The sequence below is a fragment of the Centropristis striata genome, chromosome 21 (assembly GCF_030273125.1).
Source record: "Centropristis striata isolate RG_2023a ecotype Rhode Island chromosome 21, C.striata_1.0, whole genome shotgun sequence".
Taxonomy (NCBI): Eukaryota; Metazoa; Chordata; class Actinopteri; order Perciformes; family Serranidae; genus Centropristis; species Centropristis striata.
The window spans coordinates 11,762,366-11,784,437 of record NC_081537.1 but is presented as its reverse complement, the minus strand read 5'-3'; the positions used below and the strand labels follow the sequence as shown (position 1 = coordinate 11,784,437).

The window sequence follows — 22,072 nt, the reverse complement described above, 5'->3', positions numbered from 1 at the left end:
GCCATGTTGCTTACGAGTGTCTATATCCAGGGGGCGTGTACACTGTAAAGAATATCATCTGAACGCTCATTATATCATAAATTCTGCAGATATTATGTCACTTGTTTGCAACAGAGTTTAAATCGAAGGGTTTCCTATGAATGAATGTCATTTAATTGAGAGAGAGAAATGTTATGGTTTGGAAAAAAGTGAAATTGAGCCATGTTTCATGAGAAATGTTGTTTCAGACTGGGTTTTTTTTTGGAGTGTAGACGGCTCCGAAGTGGAGTGGAGTTACTAACTGCACAGTAAGTCCAGGCTTCAGTGACTCTGTGTGGACTGCCTGACGCTCCACGCCGTCACAGTGATTTTAGAAAGGGCTGATTTACTACGCTGCGTAATGCGCAACACATACCTCAAGCGCCTCCACAGAACTGGCATTCATTTGTCTCAGCCGGAGAGAGAGAGAGAGAGAGAGAGGCCACGCACATTCATCTCCCCCCTGTCTGCGCACATGCTCGTTTCAGGGGGCTCCGAGGTGTTAACATAATGGGTAAAATATGATTCAGACATTTCAAACAGTGTCACATGATGAAATGGCGAGCGTGTACGCGCGAGCCAGGGGCGTCTGGGGTCTGTGCGTTTTTACTCTGGAAGCTCCACACAAGTTCCACTGAGGTATTTGTATAGAGGTGGACTGGAGCAGACCGGCGCCTATTCAAGTCTGACCGCCCTGGAGAGAAAAAAAAAACACAAAGCCCATAAAACAATGGTCAACTGTTTTTGACGTTAGCAGACTATTAATTGGAGAGCCTGCTGTCTGCGAGTTAAAGAGATATGGCCAATTAAACGCGCAGGGAAATTAACTGAAATCAAGCCGTCTTTATAGTGTTTATATTATTCTTTAAATGCAACCAACGACTTAAACAGAGCTATGACTACATGTCTGAAAGCGTGTGTAGTATTTCCACTGAGCGCATCTTAAAGTGATTTTTGCGGGCAGAGTTGGATTTGACACTTGCCGCCCGGTTATTGTGACAGAACCACTGAGGGAGATTTGGTAGGCAGAGGAGAAGAACGGCAGCATGCCAGCGGAGGAGGAGGAAGAGAAGGAGCAGGAGGAGGAGGGGGGCTGCTTTCCTTACTGTCAGCTTCTTTCTTGATGATGTCTCGGGGTTTTTAGAAACTGCGTCTCTGACTCGACGGCGCCACTCAGCCGCCCCCTCTCGACTGCGCAGAATGAGGCACTTTGGGAAACAGTAACCCTTTCAGGCTCTGCCCGGAGAGTATTTTAGAAGCGTGTGAAAGGCAATACGCCGCCCTGGCTCCAGCCAGTTAGGTGCGCACCTTTTAGAAACAGACCCTGCCAGCCAGTCAGATCAGTGGTTCTCAAAGTGGGGTCCGGGGACCTCCAGGTGATCCATGAGCAGAGTCCAGGGGGTCCACAGCAAAATGATCAATCCTTCATTTCAGCAGTGTACTTAAGTCACTGAAGAGATAACCCTATTTTGGTCGTTATTACTTTAATTATCAATCCTTATCATATTCCAGATATCAGAATATACTCAGTAAGAGTTGATGGTTGTCCTTTGGTGTTAAATTAAAACAAGATCTGTATTATGAGACATATGTTAGATGACAAAAACTGGTCACTGGTCAGTGGTGGAGTGCAACTATGTACATTTACTTAAGTACAAAATTAAGGGATTTGTACTTCACCTGAGTATTTTATGCAACTTTATACTTATACTATTTATTTTTTATTTTTACCAAACACTAAATTCTATTTTAAAGCTTTAGTTATTTTGTAGATTTAGATTATTGAAACAAAAGTCAACCCATAATTTATAGGTTAAGCCTACCAGCAGAATATAATGTCATTAACATGAGCTCCACCTTTTCCAGCTGCAACATAAAGTGATTAACACAATAATGCATAATATAGTAATATAATATAAATAGTTTTGGTACTTTAAGCATGTTTTGATGCTAATACTTTTGTATTTTTACTTGAGCAGGATTTTTAATGGAGGACTTGAGTGTTTTTATACTGTGGTATTGCTACCTTTCCTCAAGTAAAATATCTGAATACTTTTTTCTACCAGGGATCACCACCCTAAATGAGTTGTGTGATTAGATACGTCCATATGTCTTATAACCCTGACTACCCGCTCAAAATGCAGCCCCAGCTTCAACTTCTCTGTGCACCAACTAAGTCCCATCCTAGAAATAGAAATAACAGAGTTAATACAGAAGCATCTAACACAGATTAAATACGGACCATGTGTTTGTTTTTTCTTCTTGCGCTCGGGGAAAAATGCCAATCCTCAAATGAGCAACCGTCAGAGACTCCTGTCTTCACTTCATGCAAAACGGCTATGTTGACTGTGTCACAACTTCACACCAATCATAAAATCCACACTTTCATTCATCAACAAATCACGAAAATGTCATAATAAAATTGACTTTACAATCCATATGGCTGCAGACAGACCTTTGATTGACATGTTCCGCTGAGAAAAAAATTGACAAAACGTCTCCCGGTCGACACCATCAGAGCGCAGCGTGTGAGGCGCTGACACATCAGAGTGGCTTGCATTCACATAAAAATGTCAAGACAGTGGTGGCCTTTACCCTGTCAGACGCTCAGCATCATTATAATCTGACACAGTCTCCACATTCATCAGTATATAGACCTCTGACAAAATGGCCCCACAGTATTAAATACAGTTTATATGGAAGCTTCACGTATATTTAAATCCTCATGTGAATAAAAGATTTTCAACCTTTTATGGAAAATTAAATAAAGGCCTGCAGACAATTAGGATTGGGATGATGGGGGAAGGGGGAGGGTGGCAAGTTTTGTGGTGAAGATGATGAGGCTATGTCTTCTGATGACACTCATGTTGATATGATGGATTGTGGTCCGATTGTAAATGATTGAGGGTGCGTCCGTAGGTGGGTGGTATACAGGGTCTGCAGGGACTTTCGTTGGAGGAAACATGCGAAAGACACATTCATACCTGTGCAAATCCACACTTGTATGCTGATTGCATGCTTGCACACAATCAGCCACATGCATGCGTGCACACACACATCTCTGGCGTGTGTGTGTGTCTGTGTGTGTGCAGTGGGCTGACACACACAGACAGAGACGGAGACAAGGGTCTGTGGCTGTAAGTAAGGCCCAAACCCCATGGATGTAAAAGCCAGTGAGTCAGCACTGCTGAGGTTATTGATGATGACAGGGTATTAGATGAAGCACTGAGGGGAGGGAGGGCACACACACACACACACACACACACACATGAATAGAGTCACCACAGATGATACCCGGCATTCTGTTAGACCACCAACCCCGCCTTGTGGTGTCTGGAGGTGTGTGTGTGTGTGTGTGTGTGCATTGATGGTGCATGGATGTGTGTTTCCACAGATCCATTACAGTCTTCTTGGTGGTCTTCAGTTGATTGGTCACTCTCTAAACCACCACAAGGCCCTGATTGGTTAATTACACTCTTCTCTCACCAAGGTTATGCCTGAAATGCATGTGTGTGTATTAACCGCATGAGTGTTTAAGATGGGAACTTCTCTTGTGCTTCGAGACTGATCCGAGATCAGCAGCTACATGCTGATGTCAACCATCCATCAATGCGAGGGTTCACAAACCCGACCTGGAGTTGGCAGCAGCAGGCGCAGAATTCATAACATGCCATTTCATCAACACCGGCGGCCATCTTTGCCGGCAAACAACTGGTGACTGTAGTCAAATAACAGGTGATTGTAATCAAACTCCAGTCATTGCCAACAAGTGGCGCTTCTGACAATTATGCAGGCTGGTAAAGCATGCAATGCCGCTACGATTTATCAATCACAGGACTGTATTAGTTAAAACGTATATTCTCAACTCTGCAACTGTCCTCGTGAAAGCACAGACAAAAGTTTACCCAGCCTTCAATATCCATGCTCCTTGCTTCCTCTTTGAAATCATCTCTTAAAACATTTCTCCATACACACGGTGTGTTTTTATATGTTATGTCTGCAAGTTGTCACCCTCTTGAGTCAAATTTATTCATTAATCTTTCCTCCTAATTTTTCCCTTTCACCTGTAGTGCAATTTTCAGTTCATATGTTCAAGAGGTGAGAATCAAAAGAGGCCCCACAATACGATTTTTTCCCGATACTTGAGTCACAATACCATATTATTTTGATTTTAAGCATTTTGCCATATGGTGAGTATTGCGATACAATATATTGCGATTTAACTGTTTAACTGCATTTCGTGTCAACAAAATTAAATTCAATCAAGCATTGTTTTGTCAAAACAAGAAGAACATTTATTTTGTCTATTCATCTCACTTCAGTCTTTTTATTTCTCCACAATGAGAGTCAAACCCACAGACTGACAACAAAGTATTCAGTCAAACTGAACTGAAATGATATCAAACATGTATGGACGACAAGAATTGCAGCGTTTTCTCAACTTCCCGACACAAAATCCTGACGCATATAGATAATATTTAGATTGCCTATATGTTCCTTAGATCTTCTAGTTTCATATGATACCACTATCTCTAGTATATTCCTAAAACGGCCTCCAGAAGAAAAAAACGACAGAATACTGACAGGCTGCCAAAACGCTAAATATCAATACTTGGCGGCCATGAATCGATATAATATTGCCATGCAAAATATCACGATACTATGCTGTATCGATTTTTTCCCCCACCTCTATTCATGGGTGGCCAAGTGCCATCTCCTTCTGTCCCTTTAATGTCTTAATACCAGTGATTATAAATTAGGTCTATTTTACACAATTTGTGTCCTTGGAGCTCCCATTAAACACACAGCAGTCAAAAGCCTGCAGTAAGAGCCTGGCTGTCCTATATGCTCCTCTGCTGCAACCCCTTTTAATCAGATACATAGTGTCAGAGTCACATTTCTGTAGTCATGCTTGCTGATTACTCAGTTTAACTCTTGTTAGATGTAACAGATATTGTAAGCCCAAAGTAAGGCCTAAAAATAGAGCTGTGGGTGGCGTGGCACTCGCAGGGCTGGGAATAGTGCATATTCTGAGCACTGTTTCCATGGTTACTTGTGCATTCTCCCATTGCCAGCATGGGTCTCAAATTCAGAAAATAGTCGCTTTGCATCAATGGCCATGTTTTTAGCCGTTTAAGAACAGCCTAATTTTACTTTTTATCGTGTTTTTTCCCTCACCAATCAGGAAACGTGCGTTAAAGTTTGTGGAGCGTGTTTGGTACATGCCGGTGTCACAGACTGTGAATTGTGAAAGTGTTATGCTCCGGGGCTAAAAATGTATGGACACAAATACGCCATTAACCACTACTGACTTTGCCATCTTTACCTCATCAAAATAAAATGAGAAACCTGGCTTGTCTGTCAAATGGGACACAAAATTGGTGCTGTTTTAAGCACGTTGAAGCCCCTCCCTCCCGGCCTCTGCAAAATGAGTACAGGAAACAAACACACACACACACACACACACACACTATCTCAGGATAGACATTAGACTTGGACAGCATTCATCACCAGCCCACACAAACAGTAGGTGTTCCCAGAGTACTCCTGATACCTAATTGGTCCCTGGTCATCGACACACACAGGTAAACTATCTTTAAGTTGTTTACTTGAATACTCAACTTGATCATGATTGTGATGTCCCGATTATATATACACTCATGAGTTTTCCCCCAATTAAAATCAATATTTTCCATATACATCTCCTCTAAGCTCACTGATTGCTGGTGTACTACCTACACACTCACACTCACACACACACACACACACACACATACACATACAGTCAAACACACACACATATACACCTCCCCCTCGCAGCCTGTCCGGCGGCTGTCTCCCAGTACCCCTCTGTGCGCCTAGATGGCATGCTGAGAATGTTTACTTTCGCCACAGTGTGTATTTACAGAGCCTAATAGTTTTTTAGGCCGCAATGGCGCCTTGCTTCGTAACATGTGTACAACCCACCTACTCCCTCATACTCCCTCACACACACACACACACACACACAAAACATACATTACCCCCACCAAACAACAAATCAAACCTCTGGTATTTGGGGTTTGGCAATGGCACAAGCTCCAATGCAGCCAGGTGACACGAGAAAGCAGCACCAGCAGAATGTGATGTTACTGTTCAGATCAGATGAAGCCAATATAAGGCCAGAGAAGAGAGTATGTGTGGTACAAGAGGTTGTATGAATGCACGAAGGGCATGCAATGAATGGACACATGATGTCTTGAATGGTTATGCGTGACATGTGGCAACCAACGAGATTTGGGAATGTGTGTACACTATGTGTGAGCAGGTTTGTGAGAGAGAAAGAGAGTGAGGGGGGTGATGGAGTTTACTTGAATTCAATATGCTGATATTATAAGTTGGATTTCTGATGGCAGATAACTTCCTGGCCCCAATGGCTAAATAGATGGGGAGCATATTACATGGCCAAAGCTTTAATGGGTACTAAATAGAGATGTAACGATGCATCGCGAGGGAGTTAAAAATTGATACAAGGTGTGGCGATTGGTTGAGATGAAAAATGAACCGTGGTACCCTTTTTCAACAGCGGAGGGCCTAACCTACCTTGAATTTCACTTGTTCGACGGCATACATCACTGTGTGTTATAGAGACAGAGCGCATTTCAGCCCCATGCCCACCGGAGGGAAAACAATGGCTGTCCACAGACTTTGTATTAAAAGAAGGAGTCTCCTTGACAATTCTGTCTGTCAGCAAATAACAGAAGTGTCTAAAAGCTGCTGCCGAAGAAGAAGACAAAAGTGGATATTTGCTAATGTTAGCTTGCTAGCATATGGCTACATTAGCTTGCTATCAGCCAACAGGTGACATTGTGAATGAGAGCTCTCAGCTTCTGCCTGAAAATGATGATATGCTGATCTTCCTGGGGGGAAAAGTAAATTCCAAACTAGGAACACATGCAAGCCTTAGTTTGTTTATACACAGAGATTTATTTATTGTATTATTTATTGGGTTATTTGTTTGTGGGATTTGTTTTAAAAATCTTTTTGTTGTTGTTATTTAACATAAAATATCATTTCAGTTGCCATTTTGTATTAGGACGTTTTTTTGTCTGATATATCTGTACCATTACATCTCTAGTTCTAAATGCAATTGACTTTTGATTATGCTTTCCCTTGTTTTCTTTCATGTATATAGTAACTATATCTGATCAACAATAATTTAAGGTTTCCGCCAGTTCTAAACACTTCATTTTCAACCCTTTTTTTCCTACTCTCGGCTTGAACTGACTTCATGCCAGATTTATATATACAGTCATCTGTTACAGGTTTGTTTACGCTAATGTCTGGGAAACCTGGATGCCGATTTTTCGGTTCACATTTCTTCTGAAATATATTTTGAATGAGTCGATTTTTAGTGTAGAAGCTATTATTGGTTATTCTTATTACAGCAGTCCTTCCACGCTTGAACTGATGCCGATTTATGCCTGATTTATATACACTGTAACTGCTACAGGCACATTACTGCAGCGTTAACATGCATTGCTACATGCTAGAATCAGTTTTGGATCACATTCCTTCTGTAGCATGTTTGATTGGGTAGTTGGTGATTTAGAGGCTTTTTTTGGTGATTTTCTTAGGGTCAGAAGTGCCACTATACTCTGATAGCGATGGCTGTTCCAGCCATAGACTCTGCCAGGAGGGCTGACTTAAAGGGGCAGGTGCTACAGCAGAGCATCTTAGGCAGAGGGTGAATAGAGGTACAGCCTTGGACTGAGTGAGAGAAAACTTTTTTTTAAACATTTTCTACGAGAAACCCAATATAGAAGTATGGACATGTCTCTATCTGAGCAACAACCTTCTGCAATCTTCTATCTAGTATCTTTGCATCATCACGGTCTCATTTTTTAACATGTGGTAATGTAGTCAAACAGTCGCGGTTCGGTAAGGTTTGGGCAACAAAACTACTCCATTAGGAGAAGATTGTTCCGTGTAGTAGTGATGATTACTTCAGCTGATTATTTATTTGCAATATTATTTGCACAAAAACAAGCCACACAGCTGCGTAAGAATGTGTGCATGTTAAATGCATTGTAAATGAACTGCTGCTTTGTGTGATGCCAACACTCTGCAACAAAGCATTATATTGCTTCTCTACAAAATAATCGCTGTGAGAATAAACTGTGTGCCACATGTGTGTGGAGGTGCGGCATCAATGAATTACACCACTTGGTAAAAGACTTCTGTGTAGAATACATTAAGGATACACCTGTGTTTCCTCGCTCGTAGCTCCTACAGAACCTCCTCGTCTCCTTGAGTTGCATTATAAGGATTTTGGGATGATCCATTATAGATGCATTATAAGAAAGATCCTCAATGATGGCGTATTGTTAACTATTTCCATTTTACAGGGAGAGGATGCAAAGATGCATAAATTCATATAATGAAAGCATGCTTTTGCTTCGCTTCTGCATGTAGCATTTAGCCTTTTCCCTCGTGTGCATTATTTCTGGTGGGGTTTTTTTTCCTAGTTTAGTTCCTGTTGCCAGCCTCGCAGACTAATCTAATACCTGCTTGCTCTTGGACTCTTTACCTACTGCCTCCTCATCAGTTTTTCTGCGTTTGGGCCCAACCCAAGACTGCGATACAAATAAATGTGTCCTTTAACACTGCTCGCTATAAGAGGGGTGAAGAGGGCAGCGTACTTGATCCCACTGAAAGGACAGCACAGGCATTAAGAGTGGAGTCTAAAACACTCAGGCCATTGTTTTATTTTCTTTCTCTGAGAAGACAAAGAGTGCAAGGGAACCAAACAGGTGAAAATAACTGGCTGTATTTTCCCCACTGAGCTGCCATGCACGACTTGGGCTGCTGAACCTGATGTCCTGACGCCTGCCTGTCTGTCGTATTCAGCCGAGGTGGTCTATTCAGAGTGAGGGACCAGGGGACACACAGCCCAGGGGGTGTGGACGTCTGTGTGTGTATGTGTGTGTGTGTGTGTGTGTGTGTGTGTGTGTGTTGGTGTGTAAGGGGGAGGGAGGAGGCGCTGTGAGCAACAGAGAATGCTTGGTGATGGGTTACCAAAAACAGAGCACCAGGGGACAATAGGGCCCAGGACATTCCTGACATAACCCCAACACACCGGGGAGGAAGTGGAAGGGGGGATTTATTGGTGTAAACGGCCCCTCGCCCCAAGAGGAGAAACGGGTGCCTCTTTTGTCCCCTCTGGCGTTGGAGATGGACTGAATCGAGACGCCTTGCACAGAGAGGACGCCTCTAAACACATACACACATAATCACTCCTTTGAAAGAAGAACCACCAATTAGGGAATGGACATATACGGCTATAGAGGTTTAGGCTCAAAGGGGGCAGGTTTGTGTGTGTGTGTGTGTGTGTGTGTGTGTGTGTGTGTGTGTGTGTGTGTGTGTGTGTGTGTGTGTGTGTGTGTGTGTGTGTGTGTGTGTGTGTGTGTGTGTGTGTGTGTGTGTGTGTGTGTGTGTGTGTGTGTGTGTGTGTGTGTGTGTGTGTGTTGTTGCATGCCTGCCTGCATGCACTTGTCAATAGGATCTGGATGTAAAGGGAGAGCCAAATGGGATGCTTTTCAGCTCAGATTGCACACGGGTTGAACCCATGGGAACACTGCTATGAACTTGTTTGAATCAGAGGGCATTTAGTCTCATTTAGGAAAGGTTCACGTTACACTGAAAGAGACCACAATGACCAAGACAATGTAATACTCAAGTAAAGCTGGACAATTGGCAAGTGAATTTTCCATAGTGTTACCCAAAACTTTGTATGTGTCACTTAAGACATGGGTCATACTTTGTTGTAGAGTGAAATGGAATGAAATTAATTCATTATACTGCTTTAATCCAAGGGTAAAATAATTATCTAAACATTTACATTTTATCTCAAAATAGAGCTTTTCAAATGTTCCTAGAAAAGGGTCATACCACACATTATGCCTATTTAATATTATTCAACTGGTGAGAAGAAACATCCTTTTAGTAATGGGAGGGCTGGTTTTGAATTGCATTGTAATTACTGACCCACCCCAAGCCTACTTACAGCTTATGCAAACCATATTGAAGGTAAATACCCCTTTTGTGAACGGAAATGACTACGGAAAGCTGACCACTGAGCCCGACAAAGAATACCTTTTCTCCATTGACACTTGAAACTCAAACCCTACAGAAAACATCAACACCACATTGGCTGAAGACTAGCCTATATGTAAGGTCATTTATTTAGAAAATACCAATATACCTGCTAAAGCTGATTTAAAAAACTTTGGGGAATCTGCCCAGGACTTTTGGTTTCTTAACACAAATACATGTACAAAATACAGTTATTCTTGGTAAATCCAATAAACATCAATCTATCCTGAAGGATTCACGCATGCAGAGTGATTTATTGATGACAGGGAAACACAGAGTAGAAGCTTTAAATCCCAGCAGCTACAGAAACTACCTGGGCTAAGTCTGCAAGTTTTACTGTACTACCCTGATGCTGACCATTTTTATCTTCTTGGTCATGGTCTTATACCTTGACCTGCTTTGCAACTTTGGAGCAGGTGTAAGACCTGGCCAAACTAAACCAATACTGCCATCTAGTGGTACAATATTGTGCTATTGTTTCTTACTGTAGATGAGGGTATGCTTGCACAGATGTGTGGCTCCACTGTAGTCATGACTAATCTCAGATAAGCAGGAGGAAGCAAACCTTTTCATTACTTTTTGAACCAGTTTGTCAACTTGTATACTTGGTTTGGCAGGGATGACATGGTGCTTTTAAGTCAGATAAACTGACTGTTATCTCATTCTCATATCTCATATTTCAATGCTTTCATGCTCATTAACCAACTCTTTGCACTTTGTAGCAATGTGTTGTTCAAGTTGTATAGGGTCAAACACTCTTTATTGCATTTTGAATTCAAATGACTGTTATTAATCCAATCTGGAATTACATACATAATCATAATTGTAATGGGGCTGTTCTTGCCATGATTTTAGCTAAATGCTAACATTCTCAAAATTATTGTTTTTGTTTATACACACGGATGTTAAGTGGATGTTTATCTTGGTCACTATCTTATATTAGCATGTTATGCTAATGAATGCTAACATTTGCTAACTACCACTAAAGATAAACTGCAGTTGAGGCTGGTGTTTAAGTCATTGGTTTTACAGGTATTTTATGATGAACCAAAGTATTGCTGAAATTTAAATTCTCCCATAATGGTGTCACCAATTGGAAAGTTCACCAAAGTGATTAGTATGCTAACATGTTAGCATGATAGCTAGCTTACCATCAGTCTCTTAGTTTAGCATGTCACAGCATGCTAACATTTGCTAACTACAACGAAAGACAACGTACAGCCAAAGATACTGGATAAAAGGAAAATAGCCCATTACAAGCTTCCCCAATGCTTCCTGTCTCTCGCCTTTCCCGCCACTTATTTGAAGTATTATGAACATCAAAAATAACAATAATAATAATTTAATAATAATTTAATATTTACTGTACAGTAAATATTAAAGTGCATTTTAAACTGATATTCCACAGTGAAACGTGTAACTTTGTGAGAAGATACTTGAGGTCCTCTAGAATGTACCTGAAGTTGAATTAGTGACTGGAAACAGACATTTATAATAATATATAAATAATTTATGAACATAATATAATGTAATATTTTACTGTACAGTCTATATCCAAAGGCGCTATTTAAAAAAAAATCCACAGTGAACAGTTCTGTGAATATCTACATTATATAGTTACCATAAATATCACAATACGGGTGCACTACGCTAACTGCTAACACTAGCTATGTTGCCAAATTTTTGTGTCAGATTGTAAGATAGATATTTCGCTTGTTAAAACACGGATAAATTAAAGTATTAGGCAAATGGAAGTTTTCACATAATGGTGGCCTCGGACAAAGAGTTAAGCAATCACTAAAGTGATTACATTCCATTTGTTTGTACCAGATCTCATAGCAATGTATTAGTTGCTAAGACATTTCACTGAAAACTGCAAATCACCAAGGATCACCAAAGTCTGCATATCTGTATCAAGAGCTCTGGGAGTTGCTCGTTTCTTCGCCAGCTGTATTTATACAGTACAGAGTGAGCATGATAGATAGCAGTTGTGCCCCGGGGATGCCAGAACAAAAAGGGACAAGTGAAATGGAAAGCATTTTATCAGATTTCCTAAAGATCCCGAAAGAAGACAAAAACCCAAGGCTGTCACGGTTCTCCAAATCCGTGATTTGATTATTGATATGGGAAAACACTGAAGGCTATGCCTACCGAGACTATTGAGTATTGAATTGTAAAAATCAACAGATCATTGGTTATATGCCCTGACATTTTTCATTTTAAAATTCTCCTTAAATAAAAAAAAAAGGCTACATGTAGGCTATCAAGAATGATTTGACTGCCATTTTTTTCTTGAATGTACCACACCAAGGTCTTATGCTGCTTTTGATTTCGATAAATGAAATTTAAAGCACATTTTGTTGGCTTATTTATATAAACTTTATTACAGGCTCTAGACCAGGGGTGTCAAACTCTGGCCCGCGGGCCAAATTTGGCCCACAGTGTAATTTTATTTGGCCCGCGAGGCAATACCAAATTATTATATTATTATTGTACTTCAAAAGCTGACCCACCGGTAAAAGGTTTATTTGATCAATGTTGGCCCGCGATTTTATTCAAGTTTTAAATTTTGGCCCCCCTGTGTATTTGAGTTTGACACCCCTGCTCTAGACCCAATAGCAAGACATACAACATACAGAAAACAACAGATACATAAACACATTCAAACATACTCTTATTCATGAGAGTTTTAAAAGGCACCCATACCAATGTTTCCACAGATATGATTGATACCTGACCGAGCTGCACTTGGGACTTGTGAGCATCATTATAATACAGTTTTATTATTTATTATTTGTTTTGAATTCATTGTGATACCCCTTCTATGTATCAGGCTATTTCAGTTGTGTGGCTTAATGTTTGTTACACCCTCTGCTGTATCCACAGCTCTTTTTTATATATTGTCCTCATTTTTGTTTAATTGTCTGAATTTGCTGTCTGATCTGGGTAATTCTAGGTAATTCTACAATTAGGACAGTGGTAATATTTGTATAATTGACAATCAGCCGAATATACAATGGATTTTGTTATTGGTTTGAACAAAGGGCTCCTCTCGCATTTTTACACAACAACATTTGCTTCTACTTGAGGAAAGTGTCTTTAAAGAAACTTTTACTTAACCACAATTTTTTTTTCTCTTTCGACCCTTGCACAAGTAACATATGATGGAGAGGTACAGATATTTATTGCCAATAGATTTGGCAGTTTTATAAACATGGGGTGAGAGTGTGAGGAAAATAATAAGTGATAACATATCTGATATTTTTGGAGCCTTGTCACATCATGTTTTAACGACATTTCAGAGTCCTCAAAAAGTTAAGGTGAAAAAGACGAATGAATGGATAAACAACTTAAAGACATATTTGCTTTCACCCAATCCCTTTTTTTTAATACAACAGCACAGATCAGATCAGTACAGCAACAAGTTTAACTGACAGTTTTAAAAATTGCAATGAATAATAATTAAAAATTACATTCACAGCGGTATTCTTCTCCGACTGGATATCAAAGCCTTCTCAGCCCAAGACTTCTTCTGATTGCATGTTACAAAACAATTGAAATTCTATACCCTGAATTTACGAGCATGTATATTTAAGTATTAGAAACTGTGTATATATTAGTATACAGTAAAGCAAACCCTCTAAACCCTTCTTTGATTTTTTTTTATTTTTGATTATTCATTGGACATTTCAATTTGATTATATCACTATTATTTCACTAATGATTATGTTTGATTTCAAAATCTCATAATAATTTATAATAATTTTAATTAATATAATAATTATTATAATTTGTTAATCATTGGATTGAATCAGCACCCCAGGAATTCTGCAGAAATAATGTAGATCATCTCAGCTGGCTCCAAATCAGGAATCACCTGAGAGGACAAAACAATAAAAGTTTGATTAGTCATGAGTTATACTTTGTCTCTGATGTGGGTTCAAATATCATATCATAAAAATATGAAATGTATACATACCACATCACAGCAATCTGTTATTATTCCAGGCCATAGTGATGAGGGCTGGGTTTCTATCTGCAGATGCAGACCTGACAGATCTACGCCTCTTTGACCCGCCGCACGTCTGCAAGAGAAATGATTTGATATGTACCTTTATTTTACCAGCATATGTTAACTACCTAAAGAAGTGGTAAATAAAATGTTCCTGTAATGGAATAGAAATTTTTAAAGCAATGCTCATGATTCTAGTGCAGTTAACAATAAAAGGTCAATAAAACTTCCTTCCACCTCCACATAAACTAAATTAGAATTTTAACAATTTAGGTTTAAAAAGACAGATTTGAAAAATCAACAACAAGAAAAAAGTGATTCTCCCAGCCACCCCTAATGCATGACTTGTACTGTAGTATTATAACATTTCCTCCACCACTGCTTACCGGAACACAGGCTGGGCCATTTTTGACGCACAGTTCCACAAGGCAGTGCAGGTAGATATCATTACCTCCCCCAATGAATTCGAACATGTTGAAAGAGAAGGAGTTGGACAAGCCGACTCCATTTCCCTGCAGCGACACCGTCCCATCAGCAGCGTTCGGGCATCTACTCAAAAACAGGAAAATAGACATGATGACATCACTTACATTAGCAGTTGATTTCAACAGCAATTTCGCAAAGTGTTTTTTTTTCTCACCCATCTTTGATGATGTCATATCGTGGACCAGTAGGTGACGGTTGGCTGGTTGCCCAACAAGAGTCGGTCACTATGTCGAGGAGGTTCTCGTCCAGCCCCATCGTCTTCAGCTCCACCCAGACCTTTTGGTTGAGGCGGATTTCGGTGTTTGGCCCGATTCGTTCCATGAGGCGGGGGTCTGTGTAGGCGCTCATATTCAGAGTGTAATTCCAAATTCCTGATACGATCGTCTCCACCACAGAGCTAGAGAGCACACACACACAAACACACATATATACTTAAGCTGTCTTAACTACAACAGGTTGCACATTAATAACCAGGTGAAGGTCAGCCAGCCTCATCACACCTGTCTTTAATCTTGAAGGACACACTCTTTCGTTCTGGTTGTACGTAATAGCAGGAGAAGTCAAGCTGTATTTGGTCGTGGCGGACGATGACTTCGTGTGCAGACGCGTTCCTCGTCATGATGCTGTTCTTGTAGATGAGTTGGCTGTTGTTTTTCTAGATTGTGAAAGGAACAGGAAGACTTTGTTTCAGGTGAAAAAAACCTTATGATGTATCTTCATATTTGGGATCCTGACAGGGTAAAAGATACAAAAAAGTACTTTCACAACCCTTGTTGGGGTTTAGAGTCCTTATCTTTATATCATAAACAAAGAAAACTAGTGGAAAATGTTCTCACAGTATTACACCAAACAAGATTATTTTACAGTACACACACTCCTCCTGCATTAATCACAGAGAAGCAGAAATGGTCTCACTATAGTCACTCATCAGAAGGCATTTTTTAGAAACTTAATCAGTACTAAAAATAACAATATATGTCAAACCTAGCTGAGCCTTGTGTTTTCTTTGCTGAGTCTCTAGGGAAGTGATAAAACAAGAACGCCATTTTTTGTGATTGTTTGGAAACGCTCACCACAGTCTCTGTCCCACAGAGGTTGCTGCTGCTGAAGCTGAAAGACACCATGTGGCTCTGCTCGTCATAGTCACCAGTGCATGTCGGGTCATTGAGGTGTAATTTGGAGTAGTTGGTGCCATGGTCCACCAGCAAACATTCAGCCAGCGAAACAGTGGCAGAGTTCTCCTCGCAGACTGTCGGCTCACCTGAACACCCAACAGGACAAAGAAGTAAGTAAATACAATCACTTTCATATAGATTTATTTCACACTTTTATCAAATCAAATCTTTCAAATGTTTTATTCTAAGATAATATGGAGGCTGAGATATATAGTTTTTAACACTAATCCAGGGGAGAAAAGAAATATGTTTTCTGAATAAAGTGACATTAAGTGGCAGGCTTAGTACCAAACCCGAAAATCCAAAACAGCTGTGCCTTTGCCAAATGTTTGCATAATTAAAATCAGTTTCTATCTTTAAGATGTGTCAGCAGGTGCTTTGTGAGTTTTTCTGCTCATCTATTCTCAGGCAAATAAATCTTAAAATAAATAAAAAACATATTTAGTAGCTGTGAGGGATTAATCCTGATAATTAATTTATTTAAAGGACATCTGAACCAAGAAACATTACAAACTTTCAGGATGCGTTTTTCACGCCAGTGTACCGAAAGTGTTTGTTGGTTTGTAGGTGGAGGCAAAAATGGCCCGACAGAAGCAGCGGGTTCCACCAAACTTCTTTTCTCCGCAGAACTCATGATCACTGCAGTACTTGTCCTGACAGAAGGCCTCGCCAGCTACAGACAGACACACAAGAACAAACATTTTAGGAAAAGGTACATTAAATTTGTTTGTTGATGTAGACACATTTTGTGATGTAGTCTTCACTGGACAGGAAATAGCCCAGTGGAACATTTTTGATAGTTAGCTGCATATTCTTGAGTATTTATTTATGTACTTCTTTATGCCATATGAAAGTGTGTTAAAAGTAGGATTTAATAACAATCCACTGAAATTGGACATGTACTGATGCTGAAGGAATAAATCAAAGTGCACTTTTTGCAAATATTGGTAGGCTTTTAATAATTTTAACGTCGTAAGAAGTGTATGGACTGCAATTTCTACTTTAAGTATTGAAGAATTACTGTAGTCTATTTCATTTTAGTACACTGTAGTTGAACCGAATGGCATCTACATTATCGTGGAGACAACCTGCTGGAGTTCAAAGGGAGCATCAGAATGGGGAAGAAATGTGATTTAAGTGACTTATATATATATATATATATATATATTGGTTTATGTATGTAATGATTAATGCTTTTTTATTTTAGTTAGTAGTATGAATTTATTTTTCTCCATCATTGAAAATTGTACTCTTGTAGCCCATTCTGGTGTTCTGTATGAATCTTATCAGACAACCAGCGTGTTCCCACCCGGTGTTGTGTTCTAGATCTCCAGGTTTTCGTTCATGTTCTGTGTGTTTGCTGCGGGTGTTCAGTAAAGCCACAAGTGGATTTAAAGTGCGAACCAGTCACTTATTCTTCACACACACACGTCGACAACTCTGAATGAGATAAATCTCTTATTAAATTTTAAAAATCAAACTTATTGAAATGACCAAGTGGAATGAAACTAGACAAACATGCACCAAATGTATGTTGCACACTATCATATACTTTTAGCAAAATGATTCTGTACATTTAACTACAAATAATCGAACTAAGCTCCAGTATTAAGACTGAAGGTTGTGCATAGTGTATTTAACCCCAACTTACGCTGTTTCTGTCAATAAGAAAAGGGATACTGAATGAGGATCTTACAGCACATGGTGTTTGACTTCCAGCCTGGAGTGTTGGCTAGGATCATACTGCAGGCCTTGGCATAAGCATTGAAGAACTGGCAGTTGACCTCATCCACCGCTGGATAGCTGCACATAGTGCGATTGCAGCTGGATACGTAATGCTCCGGGCGAATGTGTGCATGACAGGAAGTAAAGGGCGACTGTAACAGGACATCACAGCTGTTCCAGCCATGCAGAGTTGGGAAAATGCAAGTAAATTACAAGTTATCTGAACAGTATAAGTTTGATCCGAACACTTGTTTGATAACAGTATCATTGCACAATATAATGTATGAAAGATGAATGTGCCCACAACGGAAAAATGTAAGCCTTGTATATAAAAAATGTAGTTTTGCTTATCATACTATAGTCTTTGGGCACAAGGGAACGCTGTTCCTGCTTTATACTCTATTATAATCTAGAAAATAAACAGTAGTTCCATTGAGAGTAAACACAATTATATATTTTTGTCTGCTTTGCCATGGGGTCTATTGAGAATTTGCCAATTGGATTTTGGATCATGGCAGAAAATAATCTTTGTGGCAAACACACGTTTCTGATGCTTACGCGCTTTATTTAGCAGGATAATCGTCACAAATGAACACCACTTTAATGATATTTGAAGCGTAAATAAAGCGGACAAAGGTAAAAAGTTAATGTTATGCTATAGAGAACTACTCCACAGTCGCCTGCTTTGAACATCACTACCGTTAGCTTCACCTGGTCTCCGACAAGCTAACCAACCGTTTGACAAGTTAGCAAAACCGTAGGCCAAAAAATTGTTTTTTTAACATAATTTACATTCTACAAAAGTTTGCAAGAACACTGAAAAACACAACGTAGTGTACAACCACTGTAGTCATTTAGCGACTTGTTAGCAATTGCCTTTTTAAGGACATATAAAAACTCCAAAATTCACAAGTGGGGGTATTTACTAACATATTTTATGTTGTGCAACAAAACGCTAACATCTCTTCAGCTTCTGTTAACCACAGAACTTATTTCAGGCATTTAACCACAAACCCATTGGCACCCCAGGGTGCTAACATGCTAACTTACTTCCGGGTTTAAGAACTCAATCCTGTGGCGCCCTATTTGCTTGAAAACTAAATAATGTACGATAAGAAAATTGCTGTTTTGTTTTTTTTTTCTAAGTTTTTTTCCCCTTACTTTTCAAAAACAAATCCTTATACTTTCCCATCATATTTAATAGAGTCTTTTGGGACAAAGGGGTTAAGGATGAAAGGAGAGTTGGGTGTTTGTTTAGATGAGTCACTTCTTACCGTGGAGCCTGGTTATTGCAGTCGATTTTAGGGTCGTATAGGCTGTTTCCTGGATCGTCACAGCTAAGGGATGAAAAATAGCATAGCCCAATGAATTTAAAATCTAACCAGCTAGTTAGCAGGTAATATCAGTCAGTGTATTGTGTCAAGACCAAGTCGTATGTTACCTAGCGGCACTGTAGTTAGAGGACTTTGCTGTCAGCAAGGTGAGGGCTTTCTTTGCACACAAACCCTCCTCATCGTTAGAATGTCCTGGTTAATGTCAGGAGACAATTACAATTACATGATCGAACTTTGAACTTAATACACAGCTGTCATTCTTACATCAACTTTAAAAAGGCAAATAGTAGGATACAGTATATATTGAATAATTTGTCTAGATAGAATTAGGTTTTTTGTACCTATCACAAGTGCGTTGAAGCCATCAAAAAAGATTTCCATGTTGGATATCTTGGCAGTAATTCCAGAAGCATCCTTGGAGAGCATCACATTGTTAACTGTCTTAGCAGTATTGAGCATTTCTGGAAGTTGGTCTTCAACCTACATCACAGCAGATAAATGAGGGAAACACTGGCTCAGTCAAGGCGCAGTCTAGTTTCAAGTCTTCAATGCAGCATGATGCTCATTTTTTTAAATTATGGCATTTTGAAAAAAAATGACAAATTTCAATCTTTCGGTTGTGGCTACCTTGTGATTGACTGGTCACTACCAAGAAGAACTGTGTATTTTCGTCTTTCACAGTGTGGTAATTGAACATTTTGGTCACCTAAAAAATATTTTGTTCAGCTTTTGGTTGGTATGAAAAGACACTGTAAGGGGTCAGATGTTCCTTTTAAATTAAAAAATGGAATATGGAACCCCCAGCAGGGATGGGCATTTTGAAGAAAGCTGCCAACATGAGCATCTATTACGTAAACAATAAATTATATATATATATATATATATATATATATATATATATATATATATATATATATACTGGATGAGTTTCAGGCGGACCGATTATACTGGAGCACCAACTAGCGTTCATGAGTTCAAACAACAAACCACAGTGAACATGAAGGAAGAAGCTGATGAGACGCTTTGGTTGGCCCCGTGGATGATGGGACATTTTGTTACAAAAAACCAACGGATGGAAGCGTCGATAAGAGCATGGTTGTGTTGCTATGCAACAAAAAAATGTGCATATCACCGCAGCACATCGAGCCTCAAGTATCACCTCAATGCAAAACATATAGCAGCTAGTGGCTAGTGTGGTAGCTAGCGTGGATTGTGTTTTACTTCAAAAACCAAAGTATTATAGTTTACAGAAGGTCTACCTACCTATAGGCTACCTGAATTTCTGAAATGTACCATATTTCTAAATATGCTATTGCTACACTTAATGGCAAAAGTTGCACTGGTCTGTTGGACTTGAACAAAAATAAACAATATTTTTGTTGGTTAAGCTTATGTATTCAATAATTTTTCAATGGTATACTAAAAATCATTTTGAGAAAAATTACTTCTCACTGTTCTCAGGTCAAATATTTATATGCGATTAGAATGCGATTAATTTTGATTAATTAATTACAAAGCCTTAATTTTTTTAATCGAGTCCCTGTCCGAATATACATATATACACACACATACACACACACACACACATATATATATATACACAAACATATATATATACACATATGTGTGTGTGTGTGTGTGTGTGTGTGTGTATGTATATATTTGTATGTATGACACACACACACACACACACACAGTACTATGCAAAAGCCTGTTTTGATAACGGGCACTTTTATTTTGAAAGGACGAAAAGAGACTTCCTGTCAATCGTAAAACTAACTTGTGAGATTAAACTGTAAAGATAACGTCAAGGAGTTCAATGTTTTATGTTTCAGCCCCCGAAGAGGCATGAGGATAGTTTTGACAGTAATCTTGCATATTTAAGTGTGTTTTGTGTCTAAATAAGTTTTGGACAAAATTAAACTTTATTAACATTAATTCATGTTAGCGAGGTTTGTTACAGTAAACCAGTTTTGTTGAAGTTAATACTCTTGTATTTCTGAGTGTTTTGTAATTGTTATTGAAACTTTCAGTTTGCAAACTGTAGATTTATCCAACTTAATTCTCAATATCTCATTGTCATAGATAAAATTAAAAGTAATAAAATACGCAGATTAAAAATTTCACTCGACCAAATTCTTAACGACCATTAATCGATCATTGATCGATCTAGAGTGTTTTGGGGTTTTTTCAGAACAACATAAAAAATACAAGTTGTTGTTATTGTTGTTGTTTTTTGGCAGCTTACCTGAACTCTTCCACCTTGTTTAAAATACATTTTTTCCCCCTTTGACACTAGTATCAAGTGGCTCAAAAGAGGCACATCTTCACGCCGTCGCTCCTGGAAGCCAGCAATTAGCTCAAAAGAAGAGGTTTTCATCAGAACATATGCACACCGATCCTTCACCACGTGCTCTCTGTTGTGGAAATCAATGATCGTGCCCGCAGTCACAGAGCACACGTCAGGTCTTTTGCATTTGCTGGAGATGGAAAGAGACAAATATTTTGTGTCATTTTATTTCTGACATACAAAGACAGAAATTTTTTTCTTATGAAGGCGTAATCTGCAGTTCACATAAATTTGAGGAAAATTATTCCTATTCCTTATTTCAACGGAATACTACACTCATTTTAAACATAAAGAACCATTTATGTGGAGTGGAGTGCCTTTAAGCCTGTGATTACAGTTGTATAATGTCAATATTATATCTAATAACTCTAAAATAATACACGTTAGGGTATTGTGACCTTTGCTGCTAAGATTTTGACCATGATTTTTAAATCTGTCTCATACAAGTCACTGTATTTTCTAAATGCAATACTACACTACTGCTGGATCACTCCTTTGACAACTTTAATATGTCTTAATTGTGGGATATAAGTAAAATAGGACTATATGTATCTCCTCCGTCATTATAAAAGCCTGTTACAATGCAAACCAGACGTGGGCAGTGTTAAGTCCAACTTATCATATTTAACATCCAATTGCTGCATTACCGGACCAAAATATTAAATAAAAAAATCAACATTTCTTTGGTTGGCATAAACCTTCAATTCCAAAATATTTTGTTGGTGACTGAGCTGTATTGTTTCAAAGACAAATGTTGTGACTAACAAACATTGCTATAGCTATAGATCCATAAAATACTTTTAAAAATCACCCTGTGACCTTAAAATAAATAAAAACT

General features: G+C 39.0%; 1 protein-coding gene across 1 annotated transcript; it reads right to left on the bottom strand.

The window, feature by feature from the left end:
• Window positions 1-14,135: 14,135 nt before the first annotated feature.
• Window positions 14,136-19,265, bottom strand: LOC131959940 (uromodulin-like). Its single transcript, XM_059325156.1, has 10 exons — window positions 19,226-19,265; window positions 18,992-19,076; window positions 18,825-18,887; window positions 17,522-17,721; window positions 16,370-16,498; window positions 15,724-15,911; window positions 15,151-15,305; window positions 14,805-15,047; window positions 14,551-14,713; window positions 14,136-14,237 (listed from the first exon to the last, which is right to left on the bottom strand). Exons 1-10 carry the CDS (start codon window positions 19,263-19,265, stop codon window positions 14,136-14,138), a joined length of 1,368 nt encoding a protein of 455 aa, XP_059181139.1.
• Between the last annotated feature and the right edge of the window lie 2,807 nt (window positions 19,266-22,072).

Bases quoted from the DNA above. Each gene is read 5' to 3' on its own strand.
- LOC131959940 (XM_059325156.1), bottom strand. From the start codon at position 19,265: ATGGAAATCTTTTTTGATGGCTTCAACGCACTTGTGATAG. The intron at 16,499-17,521 runs GTAAGATCCTCA...GTCTGTCTGTAG, and splicing joins GAAGTCAAACACCATGTGCT to CTGGCGAGGCCTTCTGTCAG. The intron at 14,714-14,804 runs GTGAGAAAAAAA...GTTTTTGAGTAG, and splicing joins TATGACATCATCAAAGATGG to ATGCCCGAACGCTGCTGATG.